The sequence below is a fragment of the Falco punctatus genome (genome assembly GCF_963210335.1).
Source record: "Falco punctatus genome assembly, chromosome: Z".
Classification (NCBI taxonomy): domain Eukaryota; kingdom Metazoa; phylum Chordata; class Aves; order Falconiformes; family Falconidae; genus Falco; species Falco punctatus.
The window spans coordinates 45,453,152-45,473,698 of record NC_137586.1 but is presented as its reverse complement, the minus strand read 5'-3'; the positions used below and the strand labels follow the sequence as shown (position 1 = coordinate 45,473,698).

General features: G+C 38.3%; 1 protein-coding gene across 8 annotated transcripts in view; it reads left to right on the top strand.

Annotated features, from left to right (window-relative positions):
- The window catches only part of LOC308057081 (uncharacterized protein), a 46,967-nt gene that overhangs the window by 24,324 nt on the left and 2,096 nt on the right, over positions 1-20,547 (top strand). For 4 of the 8 annotated variants that reach the window (XR_013925106.1, XR_013925107.1, XR_013925108.1 and 1 more), the window contains one exon: positions 1-20,547. This exon is cut by the window's left edge. Coding sequence is in view for 1 of the 8 variants with exons in the window: in XM_080373264.1 (XP_080229390.1) it covers positions 1,179-1,243; positions 20,377-20,547 (236 nt within the window). In the remaining 7 variants the exon portion in view is untranslated. The other 4 variants (XR_013925109.1, XR_013925110.1, XM_080373264.1 and 1 more) reach the window with 3 other exon arrangements.

Sequence of the window (20,547 nt, the reverse complement as noted above, 5' to 3'; positions counted from 1 at the left end):
AGTGTATTATCTAAACACTAATGGAAATATAAGTCTTATTCTTTCTTTAACTAGAGTTAAGACTACACATCCTTTTTCTGTGACTGGTATTTACTTTGTTTACTGAGTGGATTTGAAAGACAGAAGAAAGGAATGCTATAGGATTTAGTTATAATGACCATGCATTCATGAAGTATGTGCATTTTAAAAGTTGAACCTTTAAATTTAAGAAGTGTGGTCTTCTAGATTTTTAACAGCTAGAGGGTAAACTGCTTTATATTTTGTTTTTCTGCTCAGTGGTATTAAGATGGTAGAGAAATGAATATTCCTGTAAGCCCATTGGAGACAATATGAACTATGTAGTACTGCCAGGAACGTTGTTACTAATGATCTTCTCAACTCCCTGGCTACAAATTCCTGAGAAGGTAACAGGAATAACATGAATGGAGACTAAATTATTGTCCAAGAATCAAGTCATTCCACTAGATACTGATCTAAATATCCATTAACACTCACATGAGGCATGCAGGCATTCTTTTTCATATCAGCGAAGCATTCTTAATACCAAATTAAATGCCCATAACAAAATGATCAGTGAACGTCTCTCAGAAAAGAGCATCTTAACTTCATTCAGTTTATCTGTTTTCAAAGGGAGGCAATTATACTGATATACATTAGCAATGTGAAATTAAATCATTACCAGTTGCAGTTTTTTGTTCTCCTAAAGTGGTCTGAAGTCTTTTGACATGAGATATTACTACTCTATTAAAACCGTGCTTAGTCATCTTCAGTTCATACAACCAAAATTTTAACCTGGAAATCAATGCTCTGCTTGCTTTCATTAACATGAAAGGTTTTCACACTTTTCCAAACTACTGGACATGTTTTCCCCTGTTGCTGATGAGGGAGAACTTATCATTGATGACAGTTCAAATTGCAAGGATTTAAATTAAATCTGACATTGCTTTCTGCTACGCTGAGAGCTTTTTGTATCACAGACAATGTAAAGGTCACAGTAGGCTTGCTTTATGAGCGAAATAGCTCCTTTTGTGTTAAACATTGTCCAGAGTCTCCAAAAAGAGGAAGTCAAGGTTAGCCTTAGTTCCATACAAAAGAAACTCTTAGACATGTTTAAAAATCTCTAAGATTGAACATCTAATTTCTATGATTCTATTTTGAAAACATTTTCTGCATTACAGAGTTTGATGGGGATAGACCTATTTCATCAAATACTGAAGACATCATTAAAATATTCAAGCAGTGGGTGAGAAATGCAAAACTTTGATTAACTGAGACCTGAATAAATATTACAGGATGGGGTCCTATCTATAATGTGGGGTTTTTTTTAATACCTTAATTTCTGAGTGATACAAAAGGGAATTGGAAAGATGGGTCTGTGGTATGGACTAGGAAAAGATAGAAGGTGACTCAAGAAATATGTTTGAGAACATTCCAATTACAGGTTTAATTGCAGTCTTGCCTTTAGTCCACCTTTTCATTAAGAACTTTTCTTTCCCATCCTCATGTATGCAGATACATAGTATTAAAATAATAAGTGCATGTGATCTTATATTTATGGCATGAAGTCTTGTTTCTAAGGCTGAGGAATTTTATTCTCCCCACCTTGTGACATGTGACAAAGCTGCAGCTGCGGGCTGCTGGTCCAAAATAAATAGTATCAGTATGGTGTCGTAGGCACTCCAGGCTGCTGAAGGAGCAGCTGAAGGAGTGGGTGGCATTGTCCAGAAGGGGGCATGGCTAGGATGTCTAACAAAGGTGTTAACTTGGAGGCTGCTGCCAGCAGAGCTATCATGAAATAGCAAATACCCCTCCACTGTGATGAATTGCCCCTTCTGGCACAGGAGCATTGGCTATGTTAGGAAGTGCAAATTACATGTCCCTGTGGCAGCTTGTCTAAATGTGAACCTTTAATTGTAATTAAGTGATGAATACATTCACTTCAGTTTTTGTTTTGTTTTGGTGAATTCAGCTCTGATAAAGGTGACAGATTAATTGCGCTGAGGAATGAAGTCATTGAAGCTGGTTGAGAAATCGTTCAAAAAATATTTCATCAACATTTTTTCTTGAATTATCTTAAAAAATGTTTCATCTAGGTCTAAAAATCACAGCTTAGTAACAGCAGGAGAGTCTTTCCTTTCTACCTGCATCCAGATATCTGTACCACACCTTGAAATGCTACAAGCCACATGTTTTCGTCTGTGCTCTATAAGACAAGCGTATTTCAGAACGGCCAGACACACATTCACATGGAAATCTCTCCTCCTGATGATTCACAGGATTTTCCTGTTCTTTAAAAAAAGAAATAAAAATCTCAGAATGTTTAAAAAAATACATTTAAATGACTAGCAAATACATACCCATGTTTGTGGGGCTTTACTTGAACCAATACTTGTGAGTGGTGTGTGGCAGAAATCTCCTCTCTCCAGTCACTGGTAGCTGCTTTTCCCTGAAAGCTTGAGGAGAGTCTAGAAAAGATCTAGTAGCCTCCTTCAGGGCCCTCTCTGGAATGAGAAGATAGCATGCAGGCAGGGTGCTGCTTCCTTTTCCACATCTACCACATGTCATCCCCCTCTTCTTCTGAATGGGGAGGGGAGATTGAGGATTATTAAAAGAAGCTGCCATATCCTAATCACTAGACTTTAACTTATTATTGTGTCTTTTGGGGGCTTCTCTGTTGCACAAACTAAGCAGAGAAGGAGAGTAAGGATGTATAATCAGACAAATCATGATTTAGAAATCGTGGTGGAGTGTCTTTTGGTCTTCTAGTATTAGTCCACAGGGGTTGCTTTTCATATTGGAACACTCTAACCAGAAGCAACCTATTAGGATAAACAAGGGAACATCTAGCACATTGTACTAGAGCTGATAAATAATGTGATAGTTGTTTTTATGTGTCCATTTTATTCCATGCATGTAACATGAAGAGGCAGCTTTGTGCGATGCAGTGGGGCTGTGCATTGTATATGCTTTGTATAATACAGAATTCTTGTTCAACATATGCACTTTAGATAAGTGACAAAGCATCAGATCTTTTATGACCGAATATTTCTGCTAATATGTATTTTCCATCTTATCTACTCCATTTCTGGTTTTTTAAGCAAGTTGTTTTTATTGGACTATAAGTAGCAAATTCCTACGATTTTATAGCCATGTGACATTGTTGTCATTGCTTTTAGAACAGGAAATGGTACATCTGTTAATAAAGAGACTAAAAGAACTCTCCCATGAGTCACCAAAAAGCATTTGCCAAAACTAATTAAACTAATGCCAAATATGACATGTCAGTTTAAAACCTGTAACAATTTACAGTACACTGACTTTGCGGGAAAGGGGTTGAATATGAGGATGAAGGTAGGGGGAGGTTAGGGTAAGGATCTGAAGTATAATTTCAATGAAGAAGTAAAGCTCAATTGTCTGAATTTTTTTGCTCAATAATTCACCTACCTATGTTGAGCTTGCCCAGGAACCATTTTCAGAGACCTTGTTTTTCAGTTTTATTCAATTGTGGTTAGCAAAACTGTTCATTCTGTTTGAACTCACATTTTATATTTCTCCAGGTATGAAATTTTAATTCTTATTCTAAGATAAGAGCTGTTTAAAAATAAAATTTAATTTATCCTTGTATATAGTATTTGCAAGGAGTTTCACTAAATTTCATAGGACTGTCATGAGGATCGGCTAAAGAGATGTTTCGATCTTGATTTTCTTAATTGGAATTCAGAACGAAATACAGAGTTCTTTTAAGTATTAAGCTAAAGAATACACCAAGAAAAGCAATGTAAATTTTGATAATAAAGGCTGAAGAACTATTTTTTTCCCATTATGCCTGCAAAACAAAAATATTACATGTCTAGCTAAGGCCTGCAGTCTGATTTTAACTTCAAAAAAGGATGTAAACAATGCATCAAGAAAGCTGAAATTTCAATAATAATCAACCTGATTTCCACAAGCAGTTATATATAGTACTTAATAAAATTGGTAGTCTACTTATTGTATGCTTACAGTTTCTGAAATGATTTTTTTTCCATTTCTATAGCAAATATAATTATTAAAATGCAGCTAGAAGAGTATCACAGAATTATTTCATCTAGATGAGCCATTAGATTTATATTCTATTATTAAATATGTTATTATATGGTTGTGGGTTTTGGACCATGATGCACTGTGGAAGCAATGACGGACACAAGGATAGAGATGGGTTATCTAGAGGCAAGACCAAAGGCCCTATCACACTTGACTTTGACAAAATACTCTCCAACAAAACTAGCTTGCATCATCTGCCACCCCAAGTCTTGTATCAAAAGAGTGCAGAGAACTGAGCCCCTGTTTTTGCCTTACCTTACATTTGTCTACAATGTCAGTCTTAACTGCCAAACTTTGTGCAGCCACTGCTATGAACTCTTTCCTTTCTCACTTCTATGCAACAAAAGTATTACTTTAGTGATATCTTTTATTGAGAATTAGCCCATCAGGCTAGCACTAACCGTCAGAAATCCCTTTACTAATAAATATCCCACTCTGTTCTTGCATAATTCTATTGACACATCAGTGATTTATCACTCTGCATCTTTGATTCAGAATACCTTTGTGTCCTCAGCCTTCCTGTTTAGGTTGCTATATCTGCTAGATTAACATAAGTGAGTCCAAACAATTACTCTGAACTAGTTTCTTCCCTCTTTCCAACCTTGTTTAAAACAAGTGTGGCAGTCTTACTTGTTTCAAATCTGGGAATTTGTACTTTTCACTGAAATTAGGGTTTTGTGATAGCCGAAAAAGTTCTTTTCAGAAAAAAAATAATTCCAAGCTCTTGTCACTATTGCCATGAGCTGTTGATCAGTCTTCAACAGTAATCATGTCATAAATATCTGGTGCAAGTAGTTGGCATTTGCAGGTGTCTCTCTAGCTCCCGAAAAAATTCTTGCTAATACTGGGTTTTCCATAACTTCTCACCCTGCCGCAGGTCTGTCCTGCACACAGCTTTCCTGTTTATAAAGTGAACATCTTCTGATAATTTAGAATATTTAGTGTTCCTAAATTAATACATAATCCCATTACACAGGAGGAAGTATGACATACTACTTTCATTAACTAAATTAAAACATCTGTGGCCCAAAGTTCCCTGGCATGGGCTCAGTGATCAAGATCTCCTTAATGTTTTTGGTAGTTCATTATTATTTTGCTGTGATAGGAACTCCTGGTCCTAATGTCTCCTGTTTGGATTAGTACTGTCATCTTAACTAGGACTAAATGATGACATTCGCTTTAAAGATATGGATAGCTCAAAATACAAAAACTTTTCTATGATGTGCAGTCTGCTTTGAAAAGTAAAGTTACTGTAGATGAAACTGTTCATGTCCATGTTAAGGTACTGTATGGAGGTTAGAAATTCTGTAATGTCTGAGCATTTCTAAGTTTCTAAAATTGTTCTTTTTTCTAACCCATAACTTGATGACGTGCTTATTCTTCATCCTTTTGTTCACAAAGTTATCCCAAGCCCACTGATTTTAGGTATATGACATACAAATCATACATTCCCTGAATTTCTCCTGAAAGGTGTGATAAATGAGTTTGCAATGGGAGTCCCCATCTTTGGGAAAGGATAATCTTGCCTACTACATTTTATTTTTTAAATAAGAAAAACTATGGGGAAAGAAAATAAGGGAGATAATAAAAAATGTTAAAGCTACAATATGAACCGATTCTCCATCTAATTGTAAAAATAGTATTTTTTGGTTAAAGTCAAAGCCAAAAAAACTATTGTAGTAAGAGAGAGAAAATTATTTAAATAAGAAGATGCAATATTTTATGCAAAAATAAAGGCATTTGTACTCTAAATGGAGATAGAGGATAAATGTTGTTCTTCTCTGAAATTGATAACTTTTGATTTATGTTTTTCTTATAAATAGAAGAGGACTGCAAGATTTCTTTAGAATTCTGTGTAAGGTGTGGATAGCATAGAGACTTTAGAATACTGTCTTACCAACCATACCACATTTATAGCTTGTGCAAAGCAAAAAGTCACGGCAGTCAGGCAAAGTCCCCAATGACTGGAGAAGTGAAACATCATACCTATTTTTAAAAAGGATAGAAAGGAGGACCCTGGGAACTATCAACCAGTCTTTCTTACCTCTATACCCTGTATCTGTAAGATAATTGAGCAGATCCCTCTGGATAACAGGGAAGTGACTAGAGACGGGCAACATGGCTTCACAAAGGGAAAATCATGCCTGACTGGCCTGGTGGCCTTCTAAGATAGAGTGGCTGCATTGGTGGATAAGTGAAGAGCAACTGATGTAATCTGTCTTGGGCCTTTGACACAGTCCCATACAACATCCTTAGCAATAAATTGGAGAGATATGGGTTTGATGGGTGGACTATTTGATGGCTAAGGAATTGGCTAGCCACATCCGAAGACCTGCAGCCAATGGCTCAATGTCCAAATGGAGAGCAGTAGCAAGTGGTGTCCCCCAGGGGTCTGCTTTGGTCTCAATGTCTTTGTTAATGACATAGACAGTGAGACTGAGTGCACCTCAGCAAGTCTGTGGATGACACCAAGCTGAGCGCTGCAGTTGGTATGCTTGTGGGAACAGATGCTCTCCCAAGAGACCTTGACAGTCTTGAGGGGTGGGCTAAAGTAAACATCATGAAGTTCAACAAGGCCAAGTACAAGGTCCTGTACCTGGGTCAGGGCGATCCCTAGTGTTGATACAGACTGGGAGACAAGTGGATTGAGAGCAGCCCTGTGCAGTAGGACTTAGGAATGTTGGTAGATGAAAGATTACGTACGAGCTGGGGATGCACTCTTGCAGCCCAGAAAGCCAACCATATCTTGGGCCACATCAAAAGGAACATGGCCAGCAGGTCGAGGGAGGAGATTCTCCCTCTCTGCTCCACTGTGGAGAGACCACACATGAAGTATTTCAGCCAGTACTGGGGTCTTCAGCCATGGGGTCTCCAGCACAAGAAAGACATGGACCTGTTAGGGTGGGTCCAGAGGAAAACAGTCAGAGGACTGGAATATCTCTCCTGTAAAGAAGGGCTGAGAGAGTTGGCATTCAACCTGGAGAAGAGAAGGCTCCAGGGAGACTGTATTGTGGCCTTGTGATGCATAATAGGGGCTTAAAAGAAAGACTGAGAAAGACTTTTTGCCAGGGTCTGTAGTACAGGACAAAGGGAAATGGTTTTACACCCAAACAGGGTAGGTTTAGATCAGGGGCCCTCAAACTACAGCCTGCAGACTGGATACGCCCCCCCAGGCTCCTCAATCCGGCCCCCGGTATTTACAGACCCCCCTGCCCCCGCCCCGCTGGGGGCTGGGGGGGAAACCAAGCAGCCGCAGATGGCTGCCTGCCACTGCATCTGCGCGCCGGCCCCCTGGTTAAAAAGTTTGAGGACCCCTGGTTTAGACTGAATATGAGGAAAACATTTTTTACAATGAGGTGGTGAGACACTGGAATTGGTTGCTCAGAGAAGCTGTGGCTGCCCCATCCCTGGAAGTGTTCAAGGCCGGGCTGGATGGGGCTTTGAGCAACCTGGTCTAGTGGAAGATGCCCCTGCCTGTGGCAGGATTGTTGGACTGGGCGATCTTTGAAGGTCCCTTCCAGCCCAAACTATTCTGTGATTTTATGATTCTAAATAAAAGCATAGCATAATATAGTAAGCAATTTTATGTGTTAAGCCTTCGGTTAAGAAATTAATGCCTGCTACTAACTTTACACAATATTAGGCAGGAATCAATTAGTAATCCAAAAATCGGAGTAGTATTTGATATATGATGGCTTTTAGAAGTGAGATTTTTGTTGAGGAGGAAAACAGTACCTTGAGGAATGAAGGACTGCCTAGAAAATTTTGTAAATATATGAAAAGTCTTTTAAATAATTTTGGCAGAATCATAATCCCGTCAAAACACTAAATATAAAATAAGGACTTAGTATAAAATCAGTACTAAAGTTTGAGGGAAAACCAGCATTCCTTTGAAGAGTGAAATGTTTCTATTGTAATTCTTTGTTACTCATAAATTAAGATGTACTGTACTGGTTATATCTAGATAAAGCTGTTTATAGGGTTTATATACATTAATACTTCAAGTGTATACTACTTGTTACAAAACAAACACGCATGGGTAAAGCCTAGCCTGTTATACCTGCAAAACCAGAGGAGGTCCACTGACTTCACTAGACTTTCTTGCTAATGTATCTTAGAACGGAAGTAGGATTTGGCTCAATGTATTTTTCAAGGAAAAAAATTAAAATACTGTCATCTGTATTGGAGGCCATATAAGTTTGTGTATCATCCCTTTCTTTTTCTTCCAAATGGAAGCTTAATAAATAAAATGTTATAAAAATGCATAGAATTAAAAGAAAAATCTAAATTCTGATAAAAGGCAGAGACTATTTTTTTACTATCAGCTTTCAAAAAAAATCCCCAAAGAGCATGTTAAAGTGCATTAAATATCCAATAAATACTGTTCTTTGTCATAACAAGAAAACAAAAAAAAATTACAAAACACATACCAACTTTCAAAATAAGGTTATGATTTAGCAGAACAAAACCAAAGCTTTTGGTATTGTGTTTGTTTATTTGCTTTGGCACCAGTATAATTTTTTGATTGTGCTTCAAATAATTAGTTTTGCCCATCTATATTTCTTGTTTGTAAAATAAGAAGTGTCTTGAAAACAGGCTTTGGGTAAAGTAGAATAGTAAATATAACGGTCTGTGAAAACCAGGTATCAGACAGACATTGATCTGATCGGCTTGCAGTCCAGCATCATGCTTGAAATACTGAAATATAGAAGTAAAGGGCTTTTTTTTACTCCAGTTACTCTCTTTTCTCTATTCCAGCCCCATTTAAAGATTCTGAAGCTCTCTGTTATGAAAGAAACAATACTCAAAAGAAATAGAAAAGGTGTAGGCTTTTACAACTGTGGTATTACTGTGTCCTGAAGAGAGAGGTCGATTTCTACATCTTGTTCCATAAAGATTTTTTTTCATTCACCAAATGAAAAGGCTGAAGTTCCTGACCCCCTTGTAAATAGGCCCTTTTGACTGGATAAACTGAAGTTTTCCTTTAACTTTTTTTCAGTTATGGTTAAATGTTAAAGCTCTTCTGCTTTCTTTGGCAGGGATAATGAAGGGTTGTAGATTCATAAATAGAAAAGAGATGCTTGCTGGAGTTTTCTTTGCAGTAGTGTGGGATCAGCTATACATCTAACACGCCTTTCAAATTCTGCATGATGATCATGATGAATCATGATGAATCATCCTGACAAATCTCTGAAATTCTTAAATTTGACCTTGTCATCATTGCTATGATTATATAGAGAGAGTCATACTGCAGGAGACATCCAGGCACCCCACCCCCACCTTCTGCACCACCCCCCCACCCCCAGGAAAAACATTTTCAAAGTACAATCGTGTAGGCTGTGTCACCAGCTACAAAGGAGAAGCAAAAGCCACACGCATTTCTTTTAAAAGCTTTTTTTCCTCTCACAGAATCTTTTTGTTTTTAACAATAGTCAAAGAAAATAAAAACTCAATTGAAAACAGAAGTCAGAACCTTCCCTGCTTTGACCATCCAGAGGAGGGAAGGGACGAAAAGACACCCATTCTCCCAAGCTCCACACGTCTGTTTTCTAATACAAGCACAGCTATAGAAGCGCCAGGCTGCAGCTTTTGCATGCAGCTTCTTTTTCTTTGGCATGATGCCGCTTGATCAGCTATGGCATAATTAGAAGAAGATTTGGTGGGTCAGAAACCACCACTTTGGAAGAAGCAGAGATGGGGAACACCTAGACTTGATTGATTTGTGAGGAGCGAGCAGGGCTGGAAGTTTGTGAGTTATTTACTGAAGGAATATTTCATGTTCTGCCTTATTTGGGGACATAATCTTGAGGCAGCCCTTTGTGAGAGTTTTGAAACCCTCCCGTTATACATGGGTCTAGACAGTGCAATACAAGTGCATGCCTGTGTATAAAGGAAGAAAAATCTAACTAATCCCAAAGAAACTGTAGTCCTCAGGCACTAAGAATTTCCCACCAGAGGTGAAAAAGGGGGTTGGATTATCAAAGCCATGCAAAGATGCAGACGTGTTTTAGAAGGCCAGGAAGAGAATAAGTGAAAGCATGCAAAACACTCACAACAGAGGAAGCATGACGGTTATGCTGAAAGGTACTGGTGTTTCCAAAATGAAGTATTTTGCACAGTAACCTGGCCACATACTGCTATAAAGTACCTTGTTAATGTGCTGTTATGTTAGTGTTAGAATTTGCCAAGAAAATCTGTCTGTATGCTTCCTTACTTAGGAACCCAATAGGGTACATTTTCCAAGTGTTTTATTTTAGCAATGTAGTTGTAAAGACTTATCTGATACTGGAAATGTGGCACCTGAAAATATTTTTCATTTTTACTGCAAGCTCATATAAAACATTCAATAAGCACTTCCAGGAGAAAAAAAAAGATACTACTAAGGTCTTTAGTATACTTACTGCAATCTATAATCACTTCTTTCTGTGCATCTACCTGTAAACTTGAGGAGCAATGTATATACCTTGACAAGAACACAGGAGAGCAAAAGCAGTACCGAGATGTGCCATATATCTGAGATTATTTAAGAAAAGACTGCCAAAGATTTTGAGTTAAGATTTTTTTAATGCAAGTCTTCTTTAAATCCCATTGTGCTGAAGAAATATTGAAATAAGACTGAATAATTTAAAATTAGCTTTTAATTTTGCTTTGCCTGTAAGTTGCAGTCAGATGGACGTAGACATCTCGAGCTGAAAACTTTGTTTATGCAAATTCACAGCTTTAATTAGATGATTAGTAGGAAGTATCCTATAATCTTCAGTTCAGAAAAAAATGCTTTGGGGGTGTCTGTGCAAGCAAATCATAATTTGGAATCCTAAAATATTCTGTACTCTTATGCTTAAGCGTACTGTCTGAACATATTGCATTAACATCCTAACAGGTAGCATGCAGTAGTTCAAATTCTAAACTTCAACCCATAAACTGAAAGAAATATAGTATTTTAAAGAGCCATTTTCAAAATCATAATATAAGTCCGTGCAGAAATTTTTGGTGAAAACACTCTAGGTTATAAGCCTGCAGACCTGGAAGTTGAGCTGGCATCCTGGAGAAGAACTGAACTATGTAGAACAATTTCACAATTTGCCTTTTTATGGAAAAGCAAAAAAAACCCTTCCTGTTCCTAGCACAGCATGTCTTTTGTTGGAATTTTGCACCTCAGATCTGATGCACTTGCAAGCACTCCAGCAAAGAAAATCTTTGAAAACCAAAAGAGTGCAATTTTGAAGGGCAAAGAAAAGAGGATTCATTCACATGATATTGAATGTGCAGAAATGCAACAAAGCTCAAAGCAGAAATCACCAATTAAGATTAAAGAGGGCAATGACAGGCATTTGACATCACAGCCAGTGTCAAATGTATCAGGAAGCCTGCTTTCCATGAAACAGCAATGCCAAGACAACTGATGACAAAAATTATTTTTCTCTTCAAATGATGATGTTGCAAAGTGTTGACCTGAATTGGGGCACTCCTCTTTGTTCTGCACTGGGACGGAAACATTGAAAATGTATTTACAACTGAACTGTGGCTCATTATACAGTGACCTTGTGCAGAGACCTTTTGTTTAGCAGCAGAGACAAAGTGAGCATGCCAGCCAGGGAGTATAACTGCCTGCTTCTTCTGGCTGTGCATGAAAGGCTATTGAGTCTCCTTTGGCTACAGCTGAGATACAGTCACATCTGAAATCCCACACAAGAGTCTGCTAGACTCAGACATGCTATGCTCAGTTTATTCCTGAGGTCATGCTCACATAAAACTGCTCGTGAAATGCTTATTTCAAAATGCCTCTTCCATCTTGTCCTTTCTCTTCTTTTCTCCTCCCCCATCCTGATTTTTTGGCATTGGCTAGTGGGAAGCACAAGGGAGAGAAACTGCAGTGAGTATGGTAACTGGGTTCCATTCACAAACACAGGAACACTTCTTTAAAGATCGGTTATTTTCCATGTCTTACTACAGGATAGATAGCAGATCTTCCTTATGTTCACCTTCCAAAAGGTGACCTTCTGGGAGAAAGGAAATTCTTATTAACTGATGCTAAATGCATGACTTTACATTTTTGTACTGTTGATCTTCCCATGGCTCCCATCCTCAAACTTGCCCAGTTCTTACTTCATGTTCTCCTCTGGATGGTTGGCATTCCCCAACTGGGCAACAGCAAATGCTTTTACCTTTACACCTAGCCATCTTGTAATACATTTTTAAAAATACTGAATTTATCCTTGAAACACATTTCCAGAAAGAATTCTTTTCCACTGAATGGTTTTATTTTAGCCAAGTACTTTCCCTCTCAGTGTAACTCATTATGTTCTGCTATTTAGTTAGTGTTTTTCACCACTTGAAATCTGATATACTATCACGTCATCGTACTGAATATGGATGAATCATATTTACCACCTTTCTTACTTCAGAAAAAATGGTTTTCTCATTAAAAGATAAATACTGAGTTAATGTGGCATGGCCTAAAGCCTCCTTAAGTGTAAACTAGTTAAGCTAGTATATGCTAGTTAAGCTAGCAGTTCTAAATGCAAACAACTGGCTCTGTTTTCAAAGTCCCTCATTCATTTAAAACGGCAAGTTTTCAAAGTCCCTCATTCTGCAAGTGGTTACATATAGATTTAACTGCAAAAGTGGTCTCACAGATGACAGGATTGCTTATGTGGGAATACTCTTGGTGAAAGTTAGGTAAGTGTGTAAATCCTTGCCAGTGTCAGGACCAACACTGTGTGGTTGAAACTTCAAGATGTAGCCATTGATCCTGACAAAAAAAAAAAAAAAAAAAAAAAACACAAACAAAAAACACCTAGAAATGGATCACTGTAAAGTACAAATGAGAAAAGAAGAGGCTTATAAAATAATTCTAAGGCATTAGAACTGAGTTTGGCTCAAACTCTCTAGGCATTTAAAATCCTGATTTTGGTGCATAGTAAGGTGAACAGGATGCTTAGCCCCTCTCCCATCACCTGCCCCTAAAAGCTGAACCAGAATGTTTGCTTTCAATTAGAATTCCTACCTGTTTGATTAACTTAGCTCACCTGTACACATCCTAAGCCCCCACTAGGTTCTGCTTCCATAAATTAACATAACTGAAGTCTGTATAGAGCTAAACTTGCTATCTGTAAAAGAAAATAATGCTCTTTCCTACTGAAAAACAGGCATTTCTGACATAGCAATATTTCCAGCTTTTCCCTAAAGAAATGTGTTCCAGAAGGATACATGAGTAATTTCCAGTATTAATCAAGTTTTAAAATTTTTTTGTAGAGTTCTTTGCAATAGAAAACATTTTTGCCTGCCATAAGTTATCTGAAGTATAATGTGCATATAGAACTATTGATAAATGCTGATTTTATTTTCGGTTTTTTTACTGACACCATCTATCTAACTGCTAAGGGGCGTCAAACCAGGTCATTAGTACTGGAGCACTGACCTTCACTATGCAGAAATTACACAAATCACCTAGAGGTGTAAGATGTGCTTCCAGAAAGGGTCTTTTGAAAGGCTGGAAGCTGGAACTTTTTTCTGTTCCCTGGCTGGAGAATTCACTACCTACACATTTAGCCAGCAGTTATGATAAGCCTCCTGAGCACCCTGCTGTACTAAGGAGTCATTTCCCGTGACTGAGTTTTCTTGTCTTTTAGCAACATCTGACATCCATTTAAATAAAATAAGCCCATTTCCTCTGTCATTTATGCAGAAATTATAGCAAGAAATATAACCTTTTGCTGAATTTGCTCCTGACTTGTTAGAAATTAACTGCAGTAGAAGTTGGATCTTACTAAATGAGACAATTACTTCATCATTTTTGCCACTAGTGCCATTAGAAGCATACTTCAACAGAACATATTGTGGGCTTTAATAAACTGTTTTATAGGCATAAGATTTATGAAGAAAGGAGAGCATAATTATAAACCACGAATGTCTGTCTGTTCTCAGGGAAGGCAAAGAAGGCTACAAATGAATACAGGTTTTCCTTTCTGAACGTGCTGCCCCTGGTATTGGCACTGCCTTTTTACCCTGGGAAGTAAAAATATTAAGATTTTGATAAGCAATCAGAGGAATCAAGTTATCTTTACATATCTGTCTCATTCCACACCTCTCCCTCTTCAGACTCCCAACTGGAATACCAGAGGCAACACAATTTTTTAAGCTTTGTACCATTCATTAATAATTGAGCTACAAGTAATACTTGGCTTCTAAATTACCACACTACCAGTTACTTGGTTTAGTGTTTCTGTTAAAAATGACTTGATATTTTTGAAGTTACAACATCTGTTTGAAATACTTTGCTGAATGCCAGTTTTCTGGTATTAAAACTTGTCACCATTTTTGTTTTCTAAATAATGTGTAATAGTTGTTGACACAGGCTAAAATTTATAAAACATTAGAAATAAGGAATAAAACTCAAAACACTTACTAAAAATTACTTTAAAGTATTGGCGAGTACTTTAATTATCTATAAAAACTACAGATCTTACGCCTTTTTCCATGCTTTTATGTGGCCACTTTGAAGAACGCACATCAGATGACCTATGTTTGTGCCCATGCCTGTGGGTAAGTATATAGGGAGAACAAAAAAGCACTTCTGAGCTGTTCAGTTGAAAATAGAGAAAAAGCTAGAGAAGTATGGAGTATTAGTAGCAATAATAATTAAATGAGCTGATAGAGTCCAAGAGGGAGGGCAACTCTCAGTCACAAATCAGATCTGGTATTAACACCTGGAGTAAAGATCCCTTGGAATCATTCCCCAAAAAGCATGGAGAAAACCACAAAATACATGTATAATGGACTGATTCAAGACAAATTAGCATGGATTTTTTTTATTCAGTGTACTCTAATTTCTGGTATCTGCTAGATTAAATGGCACATGAATTTCTTCTATGAAGTAGGCACAGCTGTGCTTTCAGCAGTGACCAATTCCAGATTCATGAAAATGAGAACCTTCTATTCTAAACCTGTGCTAGCTTGAAGAGTTAAATTGTTCATTTAAATAATTGGATTCTGGGGTGGGTTGACCCCGGCCAACAGCTAAGCCAAGCTTTGGTTAGTTTGGGTCAGCTATCCAGACTCTGTCCTCTCCCAGCTTCTTGCCCACACCTGGACTATTTGCTGGGAGAGCAGAGAGGGAATAGAGAAGGCCTTGGTGCTGTGCAAGCACTGCTCAGCAACAACTAAAACACTGGTGTCTTATCAACAGTTTTAACCACAAATCCAAACATGGCAGCTATGAAGAAAGTGAAGTCCATCCTGGCCAGACCCAGTACACACTCCTAGCCACAGAAGCTTACCTGTGCTGAATAAGTGCAGTAAAGATAATGATAGGTAGGGAAAGTGACAGCACACAAAGAAGAGTGAGGCTCTAACTTGTATTTAATTTTGTTATGTGCTTGCCTGAACCAGGTCCACATTCCCTTAGTGGGAACTCAGTCATTTCACTAAATCCCTAGCTATAGGCATTGCTGAACATTTCATGCAACTACTTTTCAAGAATTGTGTTGAAGTTCCTTGGCTCCATTTTAAAAAATAAACTCTCCTAGGCTTCCTGCAGTGTGAAATAGTGCATAATTCAGTGTGGATTCCTGAGCTACCTTGGAGCTATCTGGTGGATCAACATAATGCAGCTCAGCACCACACAGGGAGCTTTGTAGAAGCAAGCTCTTGAAATTGCCAGCTCAAGCTGAAAAAGCAGTACAGTGCAGGTAACATCACACACAATGATCCCATCACAAGCATAACAGTCATAGAAGCAAATAACTTGCTTGCCACTTCTTACAGCAAAAGCCACTGCAGTTGCAACCTCCACATAACAGAGTGCTGCCTGTCAGAAAACAGTATTGGATGACATTTATGCCCCGCTTCCTTGTGAATTGTTGTTTTCAGTGAAGAACACATACTGATTTCTTCGTCCTTGCTTGTGCCATATAACTACCATTGGATAAACAATCAATCAAGACTGCTAGCCCAAGAAATGTCTCCTTATATCCATACTGAAAACAAAGTAGACTGAGAGTAGTTTCATAGTTCATATAACCATCCTCTATTTTTGCCCACCTCTGTGGGTTTTGTGCATCTATGAAGGGGAAAAAAGCAAAAGAATGTGAGAATTTGTTTCAATTCATTTTAATAAAAATAAGCCCAAGAACAGCCAGAGGTCTACCGCTTAGCACTAGCTAAGGAATTTAGAGCTACTGGTGTGCCTGCTGGGTACCTGGCTCCTGGTGCTACGGTGGTGGTGCAGTAAGAAAGTGGCACTTACCTCTCAGCTGAAGCAATGTGGATGTATTGAAGGAGCATGACAAGATGAGAGAAGTGAAAAAGCTTAAAGACAAGAATTACTATAGATATGCTTCTGATGTCAGCTCTTGCCTACAAGGTGTGACCCTTTGTACACACTTAATGCTGTTCAAAAAATTCTTAAAGCACATTCCGCAGTGAGGGGAAATGGGCAGGTCAGTTCACTCTCCAACAATGAAATACAGGTGTTCATAGGGTGGAGAGAAGCTGCTATTTAACAGTGCATGAAATGCTTCACAACCTTTTGGTCAGGGTGGGAAGAATGCAGTAACAATTTGAAAGCACAGAGGAAATTACAGACTATAACTACTCACTGTAAGCAGTAAAATGGGGCTAGTGCCCCACCTCTTGCACAAAGCAGTAAGGATCCTTAACTAAAGCATTTTATTATTTGTTTTTGTCCTGAGAGTGAAAAGCTGAGCAGTATAACATTGAGGCAGTAGCTCAGTACTTACTCGGTGTTTGCAAATGGAGGAGCAATGAATTGCCTGCCATTTCAGTTCCAGACTGGTGACAGTACAAATGGAAGCTGTACTGTAGGGAGAAATCTGCTGCCCAAGCTACATTGGCAGGTGCAGCATATCACTTCAATTAAATAGCAAAAATGACCCTTTATTGACAGCTGCAGCTACTACTCATCAGCAGTAGTGGTGTAGTACAACAGATTACAAACCTGTAGCATAAACAGAAGTGGGTGCTAACTGCTCAATCATCAACATCACTTTGGTCCGATATTTTTGACATCGAGGGACAATATAAAACATGTAGCCTTATTCTCCAGAGGGATTGTATTTTGTCATGAAATACAGCTGCAGGCAAGCTTTGTGTGTGTAAACTAAACTGTGGTGCATGTAACACCAAGATTTTGTCCATGGCTCCTTGTGCTGTTTTCTGTAACCATAAACTATGCCATCATTTATGTCTTATTTTACCTTTGTTGGTCAGGAAGCAAAACTATTTTGCAGGACTAGTACTGTAAATGTAACAAAAATATTTTTAAGAATTTAAATGGGGTGAAAAAAATCTAACATGGGCATTTTAAGGTTCTGATGTCACTGTGAATCAATAGGTTCATATCACATTTACTTACATTAAATATAAAAAGAGTTATTTTGAAACATGGTAGTTAAGCTTGTATAAGATTATAATGAAAAAATTTAAAATCTAAAGGAACAAAGCTTTGATGGTACAGTGTCCAGAAAAGGCTATAGGTTACTCTGACAGACTGCTCTGTATTTTTATTTCCTTTCCACGAGATTACATTTTTCCATTGAAGTACACAAATGGGGTTCTGAGAGATTTATTTACCTCTGACTGTTAGAAATGCTGAGTTAGTTCTTTGGTGTACTTCCAAATATAAAAGGATTTAGAACTGAAATTAAGTGCAGTCAAGTTTCAGATGATGACCCCACTATGTTAGTTTTATGTTTTGTTATTAAATTGTTTACATCAGCGACAGGGAAGTAATTACCAGAGTAGTGCCTGCCTTTCACAATATCCCAAACCACAAGGGATATTTGACTTGCCAAAGGTAAGATAAAAAAAATCAGTCCCAGTCTGCTTCTTCATGCATCAGCTCACTTCTCACAGGCATGCTTCCTTGATTCTCTATAGCAAAATTTTCTTCATCTTTGTAAGCAGAAAAGAAATGTCTGAAATAAAGGTGCTAAGTGTCGTCAGTCTGAAGGTACACAGACACAGACCACTTTAAATGTAGATGGATAAGTACATCCTGTGTTACAAAAAATTGATAGAAAAGGGGAAGTTTGGGATACATTGAGGTAAATGGTGAAAGGACCTATGTTTCTACCAAGAACATTGATGCAATTTCCCCAGCAGGTATTGTAGTTCACTGCATATCTATATGATATCAGGAAGTGGAAATACTGGTACCAGTTTCCTAGACAACTGTGCATCCTTCACGCTTTCTGCCTCCTTTTTTCCTCGTTCACAAAAGTAAGTGCTATGTGCAGAGTTTGACACAGTAGTAAAATATGATGAGCACTCGGCTTTGGAAGGAGGAAGAACTTGTGGTTCCTGGCCATGTGGTTTAACATTTCAAAGCAGCTTTGAGGTGGATAACATAAATACATTAAAAGAATCTGAGCACTCTGCCTTCCCAAACTGGAAGCAATATAGGCTAACAGAAAGTCATTAGACCAGCAAGACTCTCAAATCCTTGTGAAAGATATTTATCTTCCCTCTACCACAGTTTCTCTAACAGAAAAATGGGGCTAAAACACTTTCCACTTTTTGTGATAATGACATTAAAAGAAATGCACTGTTCAGATACTATGTATTGTGCTCTGGAACAGGAATTGGATTTTTGGACTACTCACAGTAAAGTGGATAACAATGATCTCAGTTTCCAAGATGAAAATTTTTTAGTATACTAACAGTGAAGTGAAAGCACTATTTTTGCCAGTGAATTTTATATGCCAGCAACATTTTGACTAAAATTTTAAAAAATATTCTAAATTCTAAAAGCAGCTATGTGACTATTAGAATATTGACCTGAGGCTTTACAGTGACATATAAAACCACTCGCACTGATTGTTAAATGAACTCTGTAGATTGCTAGCAGCAAGCATGCATCAGAAAGAAAGAAATTTAACAAATTGCTTCCTAATATTTATAGTAATCATGTCAAGAGGGTGGTTCTGTGAGCTCTTAATTTGTGAGGGTTTTATTGTTTAGGGAAGGGATAGGGAAATACAGTGTTTTTATGGGCCATGAAGCCATGCAGCCTCCAAGGAATGAGGGACTTAAATCAGTGAAAACTGCTGGAAAAGAGTAGCACAAGTGAGGGAGAAGTAGTAAACAGAGTAGCAGCAGAGTGTAGGAGGGAGGAACATGGGTGGAAGAGCAGCTTTAGCGAGCCTTGGTGTAGTGGGGAAGGAGTCTGAAGCAGCTGCTGTACGAGACAAAGAGCAGAGCGTGCTTCCAGTGCCTTGTGCTTCTCAGCTCCACTGTGCCTGTGCAGGAACAAGAGGGAACCTCCAGCTGCTGCTAAGAACATGCAGCAAAACTGCAGAGGAGGTTCACTGGGGGCCACAGTGGGTTGTATTTAAAAGAATGAATGAGCAAGTAACTATTTTAATTCTGCTTAGTTTCAGTAGAGAGATGCTTTCTGCAGGCAGAGAGGGTGGTTTAGAGATCCTTCAGGGTAATGGCGGTGGTATTCACACAGGCCACACACAGGGATCATGCACACATATGCAAACAAACACTTGCAAAAACAAATCCTTTGATCAGGCTGTCTCAGCAAACATCTTAAAAATCTGTACTTCACCCACAGTGCCAGAGGATGCTTTAGGACCTTTATGATTGTTGTTCAGGCAGCACTGCAGATGTCAAGAAACACAGTATGTAAAACAGAGAAAGAGATCAAACAAAATGTAAAGAACAGATTTTACATTAGAAATAAACACAGAATATGCTTGCTGTGTATGCAAAATGGTCTTCCATGTACTTCAAGACAACGGGGGATATACCTCTGCCTGTTTCAGTTTTTCCATGCAGATGTAAGTGTGTCATCATGAACTCTATGCTGCAGGCCTTAAGCTAGGCATGCCTCTGTGTGTGCTGTAAATAAAAAATTAAGTTAAGCTGAAGCTGAATAGCCCACTGCTATGTCAATTGCATGTGAGGCAAGTAAAACCAACTGCAAGAAGGAAAGTCACACATTTCAAGGTTTTATGTGAGACCTCAATCACTGTTATTTGTTGGTATTTTCTTTTTGGCTCTTGTGACCAAATGCTTTACCAGTTACCTGAAATAGGAGACACAAGAAAGTATTAGCCTGTATTACTCTTCTCATGCAATCTTGAAATCAGTAACTGTGGGTGAAGTGGAGCACAAGTTTTGTGTGTCTTCTGCATGTACCTCCCTACCTACTGTCCCTCTGCTCTGTCATAGTTTTGAACCTATGGCCGCATGCCCTGTAGTCAGCACTTAGAGAAAACCAGTAAGGAATTTGTCAATAAAATGCATCTTTTTCCTTTCCAGAATGTTCTTCATGAGAGCCCACATGGGATTTGGTGGCTGAAGCAAAAAGCTCTTTCTGACCCAGAGATGCCCACAGCCTCGCTGAAGACCAGGTGGAAAAGCACTTGGCACAGGAGGATCAGCCAGTTTTTCCATCTCCTAAGTGAGGGGAAAAGCCATTGTTTAGTCAAG